The sequence below is a fragment of the Leguminivora glycinivorella genome, chromosome 23, assembly GCF_023078275.1.
Source record: "Leguminivora glycinivorella isolate SPB_JAAS2020 chromosome 23, LegGlyc_1.1, whole genome shotgun sequence".
Taxonomy (NCBI): domain Eukaryota; kingdom Metazoa; phylum Arthropoda; class Insecta; order Lepidoptera; family Tortricidae; genus Leguminivora; species Leguminivora glycinivorella.
The window spans coordinates 10,630,713-10,649,284 of NC_062993.1; the positions used below are offsets into that span (position 1 = coordinate 10,630,713).

At 36.8% G+C, this 18,572-nt stretch overlaps 3 protein-coding genes across 3 annotated transcripts; 2 read left to right on the top strand and 1 right to left on the bottom strand.

Moving 5' to 3' along the window:
* Window positions 1–796: 796 nt before the first annotated feature.
* LOC125238259 lies at window positions 797–4,290 on the bottom strand. Its single transcript, XM_048145535.1, has 4 exons — window positions 4,211–4,290; window positions 3,978–4,113; window positions 2,747–2,844; window positions 797–931 (listed from the first exon to the last, which is right to left on the bottom strand). Exons 1-4 carry the CDS (start codon window positions 4,257–4,259, stop codon window positions 846–848), a joined length of 369 nt encoding a protein of 122 aa, XP_048001492.1. The 5' UTR covers window positions 4,260–4,290; the 3' UTR covers window positions 797–845.
* A 3,671-nt stretch (window positions 4,291–7,961) lies between these two features.
* Window positions 7,962–8,899, top strand: LOC125238371 (cecropin-like). Its single transcript, XM_048145678.1, has 2 exons — window positions 7,962–8,134; window positions 8,689–8,899. Exons 1-2 carry the CDS (start codon window positions 8,033–8,035, stop codon window positions 8,779–8,781), a joined length of 195 nt encoding a protein of 64 aa, XP_048001635.1. The 5' UTR covers window positions 7,962–8,032; the 3' UTR covers window positions 8,782–8,899.
* Window positions 8,900–15,075: 6,176 nt separating this feature from the next.
* LOC125238372 (cecropin-like) lies at window positions 15,076–16,094 on the top strand. Its single transcript, XM_048145679.1, has 2 exons — window positions 15,076–15,248; window positions 15,944–16,094. Exons 1-2 carry the CDS (start codon window positions 15,147–15,149, stop codon window positions 16,034–16,036), a joined length of 195 nt encoding a protein of 64 aa, XP_048001636.1. The 5' UTR covers window positions 15,076–15,146; the 3' UTR covers window positions 16,037–16,094.
* Window positions 16,095–18,572: the final 2,478 nt, after the last annotated feature.

Sequence of the window (18,572 nt, forward strand, 5' to 3'; positions counted from 1 at the left end):
CATGACGTGGGTCACTCGAAAAAATGGGAAAATAGGGAAAACGGTCGTCATAAAAGATGTATTTGTGTATAAATATAACAATATAATACAGTTCCGAGTTAATTTACAAAAAAATAAAAATGCACGTGAGGAGTCAATTTCTGGTTGTCGGTTACACAGGGAACGTGTTTGTGTGTCTAAAGCGATGTTTCTTCAAACAAATACTTCGTCATTGACAGATTCGACTCATATTTTATACACCGTGTTTTTTTGCTAACCGTTAAATTCGACAAAACGTTATTAGGCTCATTATAAGAAGATAACTGGTAAACCGCTTTTCACACACAATGAATGAATAACTTTGAGAGAACTTTAAGAATAACATTAATGTTAGTGTCAAGTAATTATTGTTGTTCAGTAATTAAATAAACTTTATAACTGAAGTGCGGAATGTTTCATAAAATCTCCCTCCCCCCTTTACGGAAGTGGAGGGTTAGAAAGAAACAAAATGCAGCCTATAATCCCTCTCCATCCCTTCAGCTATCTCCACTTAAAAAATCACCGTTTTGCCGTGAAAGACGAACAAACAAACAGAATCACACACTTTCCCATTTACAATATTAGTATGGATAAGCGCAATATATAGAGAGTTAAGACATTATTTGTTACGCAAATTAAAATGTTGTAACACAGAATATTCGCTTTAATGTAACGGAAAAAACACAGTGTATACAATTCCTAATCAGTTCGTTGTTGTCAGGAAAAGCGGACCAAATGCTAATGTCGGGAAAGTATATAAAAACAATAAAACTTCAACGACTCATAATTTTATTTATAATAATAAGATAATCATGGACACTGTGACATCATTCCTTCCTAAGTGTAAGTATTGTAAAGTTGCCTATAGTTCCATTGCAAGTTGCCATATTGTCACTTAAATAATGCCATTGTTCTGAAATAAAAAAAAAAAACTTTAGCAGTAGCATTAAAATCGCATCTCTCCCTCCATCTTTCTTCTTCTTTATCTCTCCATTTCTACCCCCGCACCTTTTTTCTTCTTCCTTGTTTGGCCTAAAGGTTGACTGGTTGAGAATGCCATGTAGCATTAAGTAAGCCTTTTGGAAGTGTATATTTTTTCTGTGCAATAAAGTTTTAAACAAGAGGAGAAGAATTCCTAGTTGTTTTTAACCGCCGCCTTAAATCTCTCAAGGAAGGTGGTTCTCAATTCGTCTGTATGTTTTTTTTTATGTTTGTTCCACGATATCTCCGTCGTTACTGGACCGATTTTGAATTTTTTTTTTGAATGTATATGCATACAAATTGATCCCATTTTTCTCAGAACCCAGTTCTGATGAAATCGAGGGAACTTCTCAAATTTGAAAGGCATACATATGGTGATTTTTGTGTATTTAAAGGAACAGATTGCATTTACGTACGGAACAGTGACATTTGGTGCAGTGGAACTGCTGATGATGGTCAGAACCGAACTGAATCTGAACGGCACATTTATAGTGACTTTTGGGTATTTTTATAAGAACAGCATGCACTTACGTCCGGAACAGTGACATTTGGTGCAGTGGAACTGCTGATGATGGTCAGAACCGAACTCCTCAAATCTGAACGGCACACTTACAGTGACTTTGGTATTTTTATAAGAACAGCATGCACTTACGTCAAGAACAGTGACTTTTGGTGCAGTGGAACTGCTGATGAAGATCAGAACGGAACTCCTTAAATCTGAACGGCACACTTATAGTGACTTTGGATTTTTATAAGAACAGCATGCATTTAAGTTCAGAACAGTGACATTTATTTGTTATGAGATTTGTTATGTTTGTTAAGCATATTGAGTTTCAAGTCAAATTTTGTCAAGCTTCGATGTCTTATAATCGGATTCATGAGGAATTGAGGAAACTCCTCAAACCTTAACGGTATGTAACGTATTTTCATTTGTGTTGCCATCAAATAATTAAAGCATTAAAAGTAGTTTTAAAACATACCTACATTCTATATATTTCTACATAATCCAACATTCGCAAGTAGCTTTCACCAGAACCCCAAAGGCGGCGGCTTTTTTCTTAAAAATTATTATATTATGCATGTATTTTTGTAACTGTATATTTTATATAGGTTTCTGTATATTTATTATGTAACTTCTGATGTACCTGTGTAAAATTTTGGTTCCACCCCCCACAATATCTCTGCTTTGCTTAAAGGTTGACTTTTTTTGGGATAGGAGGCAAACGAGCAGACAGGTCGCCTGATGGTAAGCGAGCACTGCCGCCCATGAACACCCGAAACACCAGAGGTGTTGGAGGTGCGTTGCCGGCCTTATACCTTACTGGTAGAGATTTAGAGAATGCTGTTTGGCATTAAGTGTACTATAACTGTTCCTTCCTTTGTGTACAGTAAAGATTAAATAAATAAATAAATAAACAATAAAAAATAAAACTAAATAACAAACTACGTATAATAACCTAACCACAAAATTAAAATTTTGAAAAACATAGTAGATCGATTTTCATGAAACATGGCTAAGAACACTCCCGACTAACTCAGCTTTCAGACAAAAACAAACTAAATCTAAATCGGTTCATCCGTTCGGGAGCTACGATGCCACAAACAGACACACACACAGACAGACAGACAAACAGACAGACAGACAGACAGACAGACAGACAAACACACAGACAGACACGTCAAACTTATAACACCCCTTCGTTTTTGCGTCGGGGGTCGGGGGTTAAAAAACGCGAACCCTACTCACCTGCCTTGCTGCGACAGTTTTCGTGTATCATTTCGCATATACTTTGAAAAGGATGTTTTGTATCGGTCAGGGAGTTGAGTGCACAAACTGGCGAAATTCTGTAAATAGTACATTACGATACAAGTGCGTAAAAAAGTACGATACAAATTCGTAACTCGTGTCGATTTAAAACACTCCCTTCGGTCGTGTTTTAATTTATCGCCACTCGTTTCGAACTTCTTTTCCGCCCGTATATCGTACGACGTTTTTCAGTACAGATGAGCCTCCGAAGTTTCGACCTGGCATATAATGAACCACTTCTCGCACTAGTGCGTAAAAAACACACCATCTGTACTGAAAAATATATTTTAAAACAATAAAATTATATTAATTATCATTGTAATATAAGGAGCTTAGTAATTTTAAAGGTTTAGTACCGTTTGGTAGCCAACATTTCGTAACCGGCTACAAACCGGGAATCTTGATTCCCATTTTGTAGCCGGTTACGTATTGGGCCAGAGTAGTACCGTTTGGTAACTAAGTTTTGTAACTGGCTACAAACCGGGAATCTTGATTCTACCAAACGGTAACCAAAGGGTACCAATGGGGCCAGCATGGTACCGTTTGGTAACTAAGTTGTAACTGACTACAGAACGGGAATACAAAAATCCCTGTTTGTAGCTGGTTACGTATTGGGCCCGAGTTACTGATCGGAGTTTCTATCAAATCGAAGTTAGGACGACACATGGACAGACGGACAGAGCGAAACTACTTATATAAGGGTTCCTAGTCAACCTAGTTGACTACGGAACCCTAAAAATATACTCAATGTCAGCATTATTTGAATAAATCATGTATTTTGTAACGGGATATTTTTTCCCGTTTGGAAGCCGGTTACCAAACGTGGTTACAAATCGGTTATGGAAAAGTCCCAATTTGAAGCCAGTTACGAATTGGGTTTTTTTCCGTTTCGAAGCTGGTTACCAATTTTTAGTTACGAAACGGTACTAAAGGATTTTAAAGAGTAAATTATGGGGACCATCTATTGTCTAATTTGTCTATGCAGACATCCTGCCTTTATCTGGGGCACGGCAGTGCTCCCGCCAAGTCGAGCAAAAAGAGGCACTGTCGTACCATCCTTTTCTCGAAGCAATTCTTGTGAACATCAAAGGAGTGAGCCTTCTGTACTTGTACTATTATATATTCTGTGGTGTTACTATGATACTCTTTTTACTTACTGTTATATACTTACGTGTGAGGATTGAGGCAGTGCATGAACTCCTCCATGCAGTGGCTTGACGTGTCGTCTTTGGCCGTGTGATTGTTGGTCTGTTTCACCTTCTTTAAGTCTTCGGGCAGATCCACGGATGATATTGGAGAGATAAACACTAGAAAAAGCAGACAAACAGACGGACAGAGTCTCGAACTTTCTCTATTCCGCACTTGTATTGTAATTACTATTATTTTAATATTGTTAAAACTTACTTATTATACACGGTGTAACACATAATAATAATTTTAGACTTTGAAACATTATGAGAGCTGTTTTTAATCTTAGAATTGACTTCTTATGGTTAAAAGTAATTATTTTATGACCTTTAATTGGATTTTTCATAATTATGCTACGTAATTAAAATTTTACTGCTAATGACTTGATTCTAGCTAAGTAGCTAATTAAGATTTGAACGATTTCTATACACAAGGTATAACAAAAATATTAGGGGTACATTCGTCTAGGTAGTTTAAAGACGTAGCCAAATGCATAAACGTTCACGTAAATATCTGTTTCGTTGCTATCTATCTCTATCGCTCTTGCGTATTGGCGTAACAGAGTCAAACTGCATTTCTGTCGGCGTTTGGCGTCGACGATTGCCATTCGGCTACGCCGACAGAGCATAATATAATACTATAGAGCAGACAAGCCGTCGGCGCACGTGTCGCAATTGTTAGCTCATTGAGCATGTATGCCTATGTCACAGTATAATAAAGAGTATACTATCGTACAGTATGGCCACTCCCGCTCCCCGTTGAAAGTGCCGCCCACCCCCGCTCGGTTACCTCACAGTTACCGCCTGTCAAAAACGCGAACAGTCGAGCTGTCATTTCTCACTCATACAAGCATGGTACAGTCAACCAATTGGAACCCTAGGCCACTGTAGAACTATGTCATAGTGACGTTATAAATCAGATTGTAAGAAATCTCTTACTGCTTGTCACTTTGACATGGTGGTTGACTGTACGCGTTCACCTACACGAGCTTAGAATGTGTGCTAGGAACGCGCCTCTTTCATATATTTGATCGCCAGTGTCCGAGATGTGCATGTCCAGTGGACTGCGATAGACTGATGTTGATTATGAACGTGTAAAAAAATATTGAATACTTAATAATAAACTCTTTTTGTCTCGACCAACATCTCAAGAGACTCTCGCTAGGTGGCTGGTTCAAGGGCCAGATGCAGAAGGCGGTGATCTTGGACACGGCGTTGATAGTCCAACGGTTCCTCTCTCTGCAGCCCTAACCACCGGCAGCTTGGGCCCTGCCCCGCTGCTGGCGGCACCCTAGGTTAGGTTTTTTATAATGTGTTTATATGTTTTGTATTTTTATATTTTATTGCGTATTATTTTAATACGACGACCTGTCTGGCCTAGCGCGTAGTGACCCTGCCTGCTACGCCGCGGTCCTGGGTTTGAATCCCGGTAAGGGCATTTATTAGTGTGATGAGCACAGATATTTGTTCCTGAGTCATGGATGTTTTCTATGTATATAAAAGTATTTGCATATTATATATATCGTTGTCTGAGTACCTGCACCACAAGCCATCTTGAGCTCAGGCGGGGCTCAGTCAATCTGTGTAAGAATGTCCTATAATATTTATTTATTTATTTATTTATTCTTATATGTATACTAATTGTAAAAAACTCTTTCAGCAAAATAAACATTTTGAAATTACACAATTTTATTAAAATCCCATAAGAAACGTTTTTAGTGCCAATTGGTCTTATAATATTGTTTCAAAATCAATCATTAGACCTTTTTAACTTTATTATTAATTCCAAAAGGTATTTAACCACATCGGGACTTCCTCTTATCTCCTTTGTCCTCTTAAACTCTGAACTAACAACACAAGGTTATCAATTGCGGCCCGTGAACTCGAAATTACGCAGTTTTAATGCTAATTTGTAAGTCCGTTTTTACATATTAAAAACATATATTTAATTACCTGCCTGCAATTAGATGTCAATTTGTGGTGATTTTGACGTTTATTGTGTGGGATAACCTTTGTTTTTGGAATATAGTAGTTCTAACGTGTGGTTCGAGCGCTTCATTTTTAATTCGCCGATAACTTACAAGTATTTCAGTAAGCACTACACTAGCGATACTGTGCCCACAACCCCGTACGGGCCAGCAAATTCTTTTACGGGGTTCGCGGAGACCCGTATCGCACTAGAAGTTAATTTTTGTCCCCTGGTCGGTACGGGGTTCCTGAGACCCTGTATATAATTAAAATATGTCATTTTCGTAATTGTAAAAATGACCAAAATACAGCTTCCGCACCAGCGGAGTGAACACGATTTTTCTCACCCGCACTGAGTGATGACAGCGTACGGGGTTCAAAAACCCCCGTAACGCAGTGAACGTGTTAACCCAATGTTATTGGATTTACGTACGAGTATAAATATTTCTCTGCTGAAGTAGGTATATTTTATAAACTGTAGTCAAATGGGGTGAATAGGGATACCGGGGTGAATAGGGATAGTCACCGGCATAAATATGTGATGATTTATATAGGTACCTTGTCACATTAATGTCTTGTTTGAAATGTCATACGAAATTGTCAAACGATTAAAAGCGACAAGGTACAGAAATCCTCTCTTATTTATGCCGGTAGACAAGACTTAAAATGTGATTTACCGGACAAAGGAATGATAGATTCCATCGTAATTTGAGAAAAAGTCAAGTTTTTACAAAAATAGCATTTTCTCCATGTCAATCAAAATTTATAATAATATTCCAGACGTATTTAAGGACCTCAAGGAAGGAAAATTATATTAATTATTATTAGTATTTTATGAAGTTAATCAGTTGTTTTCGATAATTGTCATTGTCATTTTTCTTTCTCCTTGCACCATTTTTACATGTCTCTGTTTGACCCGATGGTTGACTGGTAGAGAATGCCATTAGGCATTAAGTTCGCCATTTGTACATTTTTGTTTTATTTGTGCAATAAAGTTTAAATAAATAAATAAAATTTAAGAAAGTGCTTCACAAATGGCTTTTGAATAAAATGTTCTATTCCCCACTTGACTTTTTAAATAACAATGGACAATTATAAATAAATATTTAAGTAATTATTGCACATTTACGATTTGACATAATAATAACAATAACTTTGACATATTCTGAAGTAGGTACCTGTTTTTCATATTGTTTGCTTAGCTTTTTGTGACTGTGTATATATTTTAAATAGTTTTTATTGCATGCTTTGCATGCCCCAAAATATTGTACACCAGAAATGGTAGACTGCGGAAAAGATACGATTATCATTATTTTTGACATCTTTTATATTTTTTACCTGTGGTCTGACAATAAATCATTTCATTTAATTTCATTTAATTTCATTTAATTTCATTTAATTTAATTTCATTTCATTTCATTTACTAAATATCTATTTACACAAAGTGTAACATAACATTTGAATGATACAATTTCTGTAGTATTTTTTAAAATAAATTGGCGGCCAAATCACATTTCTGCCCAAATTAATTTAGTAATTGTTTATGAAGTTCTAAATCTCTTAAACTGTGTGTTCTGCAAAAAAGAGTAAACTTAAACCTATCGTAAGTATCTATTCTAAAATAATATAGAAACATATTGGTTAAATCATCTTCTGAGAGAAAACAACTCAAAATAAATAAATAAAACTCAATATGAACGTCACAAATAAACACAATACGCTAAGGCCAATAAAATTGTATTCGTTTTATATTATCTTTTTTTTTTATTTGTAAAATTGCAAAAACATAACAGTTACAAAAAGGGGAATCACTCTAATCGAGCTCTTCGGTAGTTCCCTGTTTTGACCCGTACTGAAGTTCATACCATTTACCATTACAAAAATATACGCTGCGCCTTATCACCAGCGAATAGCATTCAATTCAGCTTGTCATTGAGTTTGATGACTGCAAAAACAAATTGTTATCATCTACCAATATAACGAACGTTAAAGTATTCGATCATCATTCACTTGTCAATCGTGAGGACGCAACGTTCGAAAAAATTTGAAAATCGAAGATTCTAAATTCAAAATGAATTTCGGTCGTATTTTGTTTTTCGTGTTCGCCTGTGTGTTGGCCTTGAGTGCGGTGTCAGGGGCGCCCAACCCTAGGTGGAATCCGTTTAAAAAATTGGTATGTATACTTGTAACTACAAAATTTATTTTGTTAAAGTTCATTATAGAGTAGCTTATATATATAAGTATACCTAGTAAATATCACGTTCTTCTTTAATGCTTGTGCGTTAAAACTAGGATAAGTAAAGTTTATTTTATTCTTAAAGTTGTTAACTACAAGATCATACCGATCACCTAGAAAAGTATACATTTCCAAAGAGCTTTGCATTTGGATGAAAATGGAATAATCTTCTTTAATTAAACTGTTCACCTAAATCTAATCGAACTTTTATTACTTTCAATATTGAACTAAGAGGTCAAGCGTAGTTTAAGAGTCTTAATCTAAAATTACGATGAACTTTCCAATCTCAGTTTTAATATTGCTTCTGGAAATATTATTTAATGTTCATACTTTACGAGCTACGTTTGGTCAGCGAAAGCCTGTCGATATGTTTGGGGAGACCCTAACTTCCCAACCTTACCTGAGAATGGTAAAGTTACCGGTTAGGTACCACAGAAGGTAAAGTTTGTAAAATGTATAAAAATACTAATCTATCTCATTTTTTGTCACAGGAAAGAGTGGGACAAAACATCCGAGACGGCATCATCAAAGCTGGTCCCGCGGTAGCTGTTGTCGGTGAAGCTGCCACCATTGCTAAAGGATAACAAAAATGGCGTTCAACCTGTCAAATTGTGTCCTTTCCTAAAGGGGCCTATAGGATAGGAATAATAATAAATTGTCTGTGTTTTTCTACATGAGCCCACTGATGATCAGTCAAACAAAGAACAACGGTCTAGCAGTTGGAAATAAATAGCGACTGTGCTGACCAACTGGCCCCGTAGCCGAATGGCATTTCTACGACGCGTAACGAAAACGAAACGCCGCGAAAGGTAGTCTGGCTCCAATACGCAAGAGCGATAGAGATTCCAGCGCGTAGGTGCGTAGCCGAATGGCATAAACGCTCACGAAACGAAAGGCTCGTAGATATCTATCTCTATCGCTCTTGCGTATTGGCGCGACAGAGACAGACAACCTTTCGCGGCGTTTCGTTTTCTTTTCGCGTCGGAGAAATGCCATTCGGCTACGCACGCAGATATTATCTACGAGCGTTTCGTTTCGTGAGCGTTTGTGCATTCGGCTACGCACGCTGTTAGGCCTGTTAGGCCGTTGCCGTCCAGTGAACTGATCGTCAGCGGGGGCCTTAATTAGAATAAAGATGAGTGAGAATACTATTTATTTGTAATTAATATTAATAGAATGGGACCGCCATTTTGTAAAATCGAAGTCGTAACAATACTCATAATTTTAAACTATGCAAAACACATTTAATAAGAAGCTTTGTGGAATAATTACCCTTTTTATTATGTTGTAATAGAAAGATAGTCTGACTGTTTATTTGTATGGTTTGTTATAAAATTGTATCAATTTTATTAAAATCTAATTATACTATGTTGTTTATAAAATTATTGTTCTTTACTCCTGCGTTCTTACTTAGTATCTACATAGCTCCTTCAACCAGTAACATGAGTACTAATATATTGTAGGTACGAACTGTACGAAGGTTTCTGTTATACAGAGTGAGGCCTGAAACAAAGGCGAAGAATTGAACTGTAGGCTATTCTCCTTATACTGATCAACATTTGTTCAGTGACTTTTAAAAATTATGAAGTCTTTAAATTTTTAATTTTTCATACAAAATATATATTAGCTTCAATGTACGCCATTATTGTTGTCATTGACGTTGTCTGTCACACTTTAGACTTAACAGAGTTCGCAATACGTTACCTATTAGAAAAAACTTTCAAGGGTGATAAAAATTAAAATACAAGTTATTTTTAAAAGTCGCCGAACAAATGTTGATCAGTAATAAGGCCGGAGAATAGCCTAGAGTTCAATTCTTCGCCTTTGTTACAGGCCCCACTCTGTATAAATTATGTTGCCTGCTAAATCTCAATGGCATCCTAAAAAACTATACGGTATCATAACAAATTAATATAATAAAATTATGTAGCCTGATTTGGAATTATGTAGCAACATTTTTAATGGAGAAGTTTCTATTAGAAATTTATTAGTTAAATGATTTTTGTCACTAAATGCAGCCATAAAGTAGCTCACATAAGGCACATCTAGGGCCTATTTACACGGTTCACGAACATGCAAGTTATCATTACATTGTGGTATTTGATTAGTGTTCTGATTTGTAAGCTTGTAACTCAAGTCCGCAGTATAACTAAAATCACTATGCGAGTTTTCCCGCCATGTAAATGGGCAAGGGATTAAGGAATCTGTTGCCTCGTGATTACAATTGCCGTGACTGCGAAAAGTAGGAACCACTTAAGACACCTGGAAGTAATGCGTTTCTGTAAAATTATTGTACGCAAGAAAATGCGGTAAGGAAATAATCATATTGAAATTGTGGATTTTTAGAGAGATGGCTTTTTCACATACATATTATTATGACTGCATTTGTCTCACCACGTTGGTAAGACGCTGAAGAAATACATACATCATCCACAAAAGGTGTTTCATGCGCATTTTAAATTTATTAATTTATTTTACTCTTTTATACTGTAGCAAATTGAGAAATTCTCGGCAGGGACCTTATTCTACAGCTGGAACGTCCGTCAGCTTGAACACATTCCAGTTCTAAGACACTGTCATCATTGGCTGGGGGCGAGTTGCACTGAGAGAAAAACAACCAGTTTTCATGTTCGTTCAACAAGTTTATTGTTTAAAATAACGCCTACGTGCTCTTTGGTTCAAACAACAATTTAGATTTTGTTAAGTGTAACTAGTAAATTCTAACAAGTTACTTGTCACTTGTATCAACAATATATTTGAGTCAACAAGTCGATTTTATAAAAGCAACACGACACATATTGTTTTAAACATACAAATTCGACTTGTATCGTCAATATTGTGATTTAGGTACCTATTCCATTTACTAAAATATTTTTTTTTCAAACGGATAAACCCGCAACAAGTCGAACTTATTAAATTCACAGTGCAAATTTCTCTCAGTGTGCAAGCACCAAGTTGAAATCTGGGCGAGCGCAGAGTAAGATATGAGAACTCGTGTGCAAAATTTCGCGCTGAGCGCTGAATTGTATGATTAGATTTAGATTTAGATTTCTTTATTTCATGATAAAAATTACACTATAAATTTGTTACATGCCAAAGTTATGTTTATCTTCTCATCACGATCGTCGAAAATTACATTATAAATTGAAAATAATAAAATGAATATTTTCTCCCAATAAGGATCGTCATTTACAAATAGAAATACACAAAACACAATAAAATTAAGAAATGAAATAAAATCCGAAGTCAGTGTAATTAAATACATGCTATCACAAATTCAATTGCATGTACTCATTTACAGAGTACAGAGGGTTATCTAACAAAAGGTTTCTCAATTTGCGCTTAAATGCTTCGTCATATGGCTCATTCCTAAGATCGGCAGGCAAGTGTTCGTAGTAAATAGGGCCGATGACACGCGGGTTCTTTCTTGAAAGTGCCATGCGACGGGGGACTGTTCTCAGACGGCCTGTAGCTCGAAGCTGTTTGCCCGGACAGGCAACGCGAGCAAATTGAGATATGTTTTGCCTAACAAATAACAGTATATCAAACATATATTGTGCGTAGTGCGTCATTATACGTTGAGAAATAAAGAGCTCTCTGCAAGGGTGCCTGTCTCTTACTCCAGCAAGTATACGTATCGCACGTTTCTGCATTATAAGGACTCTTATTGTATCTGATGAGTTTCCCCAGAGCAGCGATTCGTATGCCATGATAGAGTGGAAATGCGCAAAGTACACCTGCTTTAAGGCTTCTGCGGAGATAAGAGGCTTCAGCTTCCTCAACGCAAACGACGCACCACCCAATCGATCACAAAGATTGTCAACGTGGCACTTCCAATTCAGAGTGTTGTCTATAAGGAACCCTAAAAACTTACTCTGTTCACACACGGGCATCGGAAAATTAGCCATGCATGGTGGTGGTTGTACCTTTCGACCGGAAAATAACATTATATTTGATTTAGAAAAATTGAGTAAGAGACCATTTGCTGAAAACCATGCCTGCAATTGGTGGCAAGCATCATTAATTTTTAAAGCCAACTGGTCATAAGTACTTGCACCAACTAATACATTCGTGTCATCCGCAAACAATACAGGCAAGCCAGCTCCAATATTCGATGGTAGGTCGTTCACAAATAACAAAAACAAGGTATTTCCGAGGGACGAACCCTGAGGAATACCAATATTTATGCATCCCACATCAGACTGGATTGACTTGCCGTCATTGAGTAATTTCACGACTTGCTTGCGGTCTGACAGGAATGAGGTATACAGTTCATGGGCAGTGCCTGTGATTCCATACATTTTCAATTTTTCCAGGAGCAATTCGTGGCTAATGACGTCAAATGCCTTTGACAAGTCGCACAGTATTGCGGCAATCTTATCCTCGAATATCTTATACGTCGCGGTGGTTGTTGACATTTTTTGTCGGTATGCAAATTGGTTTTCCGTAATATCTTTTGGTGATCTCTATTGCTCGCACGCTCTTCCGTATTGGCACGACAAAGCGCGATGGATCGGCGTCTAGCGACAACGATTGTCATTCGGCTAGGCAGGCATTTATTTGTCGAAAGGATCATGTATAATAATATATATTGGAGAGATATCTGAACCGGATACCTGGGTACGTAGCCGAATGGCACTGAGTGCTTTTTCACATTATCCGATCCGATATCGGAAGCAAGACCGATATCCCATACATTACAGGTGCCATCTTGGATTTTTTCCATTGAAATCCTTGCGAGCTTGCGACATCCGATATCGGATCGGATAATGTGAAAACGGACTAACGCTCACGAAACGAAACGCTCGTAGATATCTATCTCTATCGCTCTTGCGTGGTGGCACGACAGAGCCAGACTACCTTTCGCGGCGTTTCGTTTTCGATTCGCGTTGGAGAAATGCCATTTGGCTACGCACGCAGGCCTGTGAAATTAGACGTACGTCGTACATTCAGCAACCACGCTGTGAATACAAAGTGCCAAAAATATGTATAAGTACACACCTTAATGTACACCTTAATGCCATAAAGTTATGTATACATCTTTTATATTTCTGTCACTTTAACTATATTCTTAGCTTTGTTGCTGACTGTACTCGCTTTCAAATAGCTTACAAGTCGACAGTGAGATATCCCTTTAGAGAGCATACTACGCGAACATTTATATTCCAGGGTACAAGATTGAATACCTATTCAGCAGAAGGTAAGCGGTGATTCAAAGCGGTAGTTATAACCTAACCTAACGACAAAATTAAAATTTTGAAAAAGCCCCCGACCGCGACACAGTAGACCGATTTTCATGAAATATGGCTAAGAACACTCCCGACTAACTCAGCTTTCAGACAAAAAAAACTAAATCTAAATCGGTTCAGACAGACAGACAGACAGACAGACAGACAGATCGTATACCGTCGTTTTTGCGTCGGGGGTTAATAAAAGTACGGTGTTAAAAGTTTATTAATTATTTATTTCATTGCAGAAATGCAATCTTACTGCATAACTCTAGTTTTAGTATTTTGGTTTTCTAAATTAAGTAGGTGCTGCCGGCATGGGATGGCATTATTTAGCTCAAGATCGAGAGACATGGCAAAAACTTTAGGAGGCCTTTACCCAGAAGGGGATCCCAAAATAAAGTAAAAAGTGAAACAAACTATATTTAATTAAGTATACACTTTTACACAGTTAAGTGTTTATATGGTTAGGTGTAAGTGTTTAGCACGCAACACAGGATGAAGGTATAGTGAAATAAAGGCTATTTTATTTTATTATTTATTTAAATTAAGTAGGTATAAGTATTTTAATATAGTAATCCCATTTATTAATGTCACCTAGGGGTTGAAAGTTATATAATAACATTTATTTTGCCTAAATTCTGATAGGTATTTGTGATCTCAATTATGTGTACATATTACGAGACATGAAACTGTTATAAATGTAGGATTTAATACATTATTATTTACTGATAAACAAAGACCTATGACGGCTATGACACTTTATCTAGAACAGTATCGTTTTAGTATAAACGCTATTTTTAAACTTCAAGCCGATAATTTATAAATTAAACTTAAACTAAATTAGCCAAGCAATAATGTTAAAAATAAAAATCCTAATTTTAAACTGAAATAAAAATACCCCTCCGGCAATGTTCCGTAGATGCTGGCTGCATTAGGTACCTTACTGTCAATCAATGCATGAATGATTTATTTGACAGAGTTTCAGAAAAAAAAATGGCACTTATATATAACATAGATTCATCCAAAACCTCCATTAATAGCTCAAGAACAAAAACACTTGTAACGTAATTACAAATTTAATTATAAGAATTGAACTCGAAACTTCCTACTTCGCAACATGAGTTCTACAAAGCTGAAGTTATTATGTTACTTTTTCCCTAACATCGATATTTCCAAACTTGTATACGTCTATGCCAAGTTGGATCAAGTTCTGACGAATCGCTAAACACCCTCAATCATAAAAGTTCATTCAGACAGTCTTTATTCGACATAGGGCCAGTTGCACCAACCACATTTGACAGACACATCATCGTCACTCAGAAGATTTCTATGGAACTTCTCATACAATAAAATTTAACGAACGCTTTAACGGTGCCAGACAGTTTGGTGCAACCGGCCCATAATCAAGAACATCACAGTCCGTTTTGTCTCGAAACAGGGTGAAAAGGGGAATCACTATAATCGAGCTGTCCGGTAGTTCCCAGTCTTGCTGACCCCCGCAAAACAATTTATCATTTGCCGTTACTCAAACTTAAATTGCCCTGTATCTCTAAGGAATACAGTCCATTACAGCTTGGCGTTTAATTTACCTACTGCAAAATTAAGTTTGCAACAGTTTAGCAATATAAGGAGCATTCAGTGTTCGATCATCATTCACTTGTCAATCGAGAGAACACAACGTTCGAGAGAATTTGAAATTCGAACATTCTAAATTCAAAATGAACTTCGGTCGTGTTTTCTTTTTCGTGTTCGCCTGTGTGATGGCTTTGAGTGCGGTGTCAGGGGCGCCAAACCCTCGGTGGAACCCGTTTAAAAAATTGGTATGTATTTTTTTGTCTTTGTTGCCTTTTTCAATTATATGAAATATTTTTTATACAGCAGGCAAAAAACCTTAGGACTTCTGTTGCTCTATATTTGTCATGGTATATTTTGTCTAAAATGTCCAATTATGCTAAACATCTTTTCACTTAAAAGTTTAACAACGAGCAAATATCTGAAACTGAACTGTCATCTAATCGAATTTTGATTACTTTTTGATGCTCTAAAACTACGGTTTAGTTTAAAATCACAATTTAAAAAGTTTATACAGTGCTGTTTAAGGAAATATTAACTTTAGATACAGATAGACTGCAATTTTACTGCTACTTAACTGCAATGTAGTCGTAAAATTCCCATATAAGCTACATTTTGGTTGCATTTATCATGACTAACGCAGGTACTTCCCAAAATGGGTAGGGAGAGCAACTTGAAAATACTAAGGACAATGCCGCCCTTGGCAATCAAAAATTGGGAAGGGGGAAAAAAAATGTACCGCAAGCAGGCAAAATTCCCCAGTAGCTATAATCACAATTGAGTCAATATCCCTTAGTCGACTTCTACGACATCCACGGGAGGAAAAGGAGTGGGGAAATTCTTAACCCGTCACCACACGGGGACATAGGTATTTATGTCGGTTCTTAGAGTATTTTATGACTTACCTTTGACTTGACTAATTGTGTTTCATTTTTTGTTACAGGAAAGAGTGGGACAGAACATACGAGACGGCATCATCAAAGCTGGCCCCGCGGTAGCTGTCGTCGGTCAAGCTGCTGCCATTGCTAAAGGATAGAATGGAAGAACTTCCTTCTCTTTCTTATAAACTATAATAGATATTTATCACCATAAAAAGTGACCAAATCCATCTGTGGCTTAGGCGGGAAACGAACCCGGATCTTCAGCTTACACGGATAACGTCCTTACCTCTAGACCACCCGACTGCCTCGGTAACGGTCATCCTTTGTATTTTTATATTTGGGAGTTTAAACTTTGCATGAATCTCAAATGTTTTAGCACTTAAGTTTTATTTTCGAATAGAAGGGCCATTTTTTTCAAAGTTGTCCACCCCACTTTTTTTTTTGGATTTGGAAATTATTATCTTCATTTCAATTCTAATAGGAGAAAAAAAGCGTCCCAAGGTTTTTTTCCATTCCGTTACCATTTTTTCATACATTTTGTATGGCGGTAATGGAATGGAAGGTTCGAAAAAATGTATGAAAATCTTGGGACATTTTTTTTCTCCTATCAGGATTGAAAAAGCTCGCGATTCTGAGTATTAATCGCGTAAAAAATACCCATGTTACAAAAAAAGCGGGGTGGACAACTTTGAAAAAAATGGCACAGAAACACTATTCTGCCTAGTCCAAGTTATGCGAAATTAAGAAAAGTCTTGAGAAGTAATTATTTTTGTACTTGTAGAAACGAGAAGTTTAAGAAAGGCGAAAAACATGGAATTCTCAAGGAATGTATTTTGTATTAAAATTGTATCAATTTTATTCAAATACACTTATTTTGTAAGTCTCAGTTTCTGTGGTTTTAAATACCTATGATATCCCTTAAAAAAAATAGGTGGCATGCATGCTTGGTGCCAAACAGGGCCGATTCGGTCTAGAACATTCGCGCCGTGAGAAACAAATAAGAAAGAAACTGTTTAGTAACGCCTCTAGGCATCGAAAATACTTATTTGTGTGCCACATTTCCCAATTATCGATACAAAATAAATATCTTCAGAATAAACAAAGCTATACATAAAGCTGAATAGCCTGGCACTTTATTGGCAGTGCTAATTCGACGGTCCCAAATAACACTGTCGGATCTACAAAATCGTCATTTTCATTTTATTGCATTAATGATCTTAAAACATCCAAATTTATAATATGACATTTTCAGAATTTTACATTTCTCTCTATTTTCCGAAATAATATGTCACAAGAACGTCGTATCTTATACACAGCGTCTAGTTCAATGTCGGATGTCGCGTTGTAACAATGTTAGCGGGAGCGCGGGTAGGGCGACGCGGTCGTTTGTGCCACTACCCACAATATTGTATGGATAACCGCCGACTTCGCGAGCTCACACACTCTAAACACAAACCACAACATCTAGCTGTCGTATTTCACCACTATAGAAGAAAATGCACAACACAGGTAATTTAGTCGTAAATGACACATGCGATCCATATTATTACCTATTGTCCAATAAAAAAAGGCGTTAGTGACACATACGACCATTTTATATGAACCATGTTCAAACAAAAAAGTAGTATGTGACACATCCGACAAAATCGTTTAATAATCTCCTGGCAAGAATGTCGGTTGTACTATTTCTGAGGTTTCCTCAAGTATTTTCTTATTTTTACTTATGCACATCTTAAGAGTATCTAAAAATAGTAACTATTCCTAAATTTTATAACTTAATATCATAATTTGACAATTTTATAGAGCAAAAAGCTGTTTGCAAAACTTTGATTGGCTCTGCTGGAAAGTAGTCATTTCGCAAATCCGACAGTGTTACTTGGGACCGGCGATATAATCTAGAAATGATTCGTACAGTTGGCAACAAAGGTATATTTTATCAGATTTATCTAATTTTCTTCGAATATGGTGACTTTTCAGCTAGGCACATTACAATGGCCTTATAACCGTTAAGTAAGTGGTAGGAAAGCCGGTTCTAAGTACACGCGACCGCTGAAAAAAATTGAATCCATTCTCAAATCAGCCTCCTATAATCCCAATATGTTGTTGCTGTTGTTGAATGTCCTAAGGCACCCCATAGGTACATAGGGCTTCCACAAAATCCTTCCACGCCTTTCTATCTTGAGCCACCGCCTTGGCCTCGCCTCGTTCCAATATGACACCCGGCAAAAAACTTTGTGGGACAAATCTTTGCAAAACCTTTTACATTTACTTTCTTTGTTTAAAACTTCTGATATTATATGTAATACTTCTTTAAGAGGTTTCTGTTTGTTTGACCTTATGTTCGAAATAGTGTTTATTATTTACCAGTAGCTTTTTATAGGAAAGAACACATTGTAACTCTTATAAGCTATCCGTGTGGGTTGAAATGTCAGCCTAGCCAAATGGCAATCGTCGCTAGACGCCGACAGAAATGCAGTCTGGCTCTGTCGCGCCAATACGGATGAGCGATAGAGATAGTTAGCTGTACGATAACGATATTATGGTGAGTGTTTGTGTGCCAACTAAGTACAGAACAGGATTGTGGGCATTTTCCTCTTTTACTTCAACTAAGGCGTAAATGGTGGGATAAAGAACAAATACCAATATTCTCTATTTCGGGTGACCACTTTTTATTACAGCTAATAACAAAAA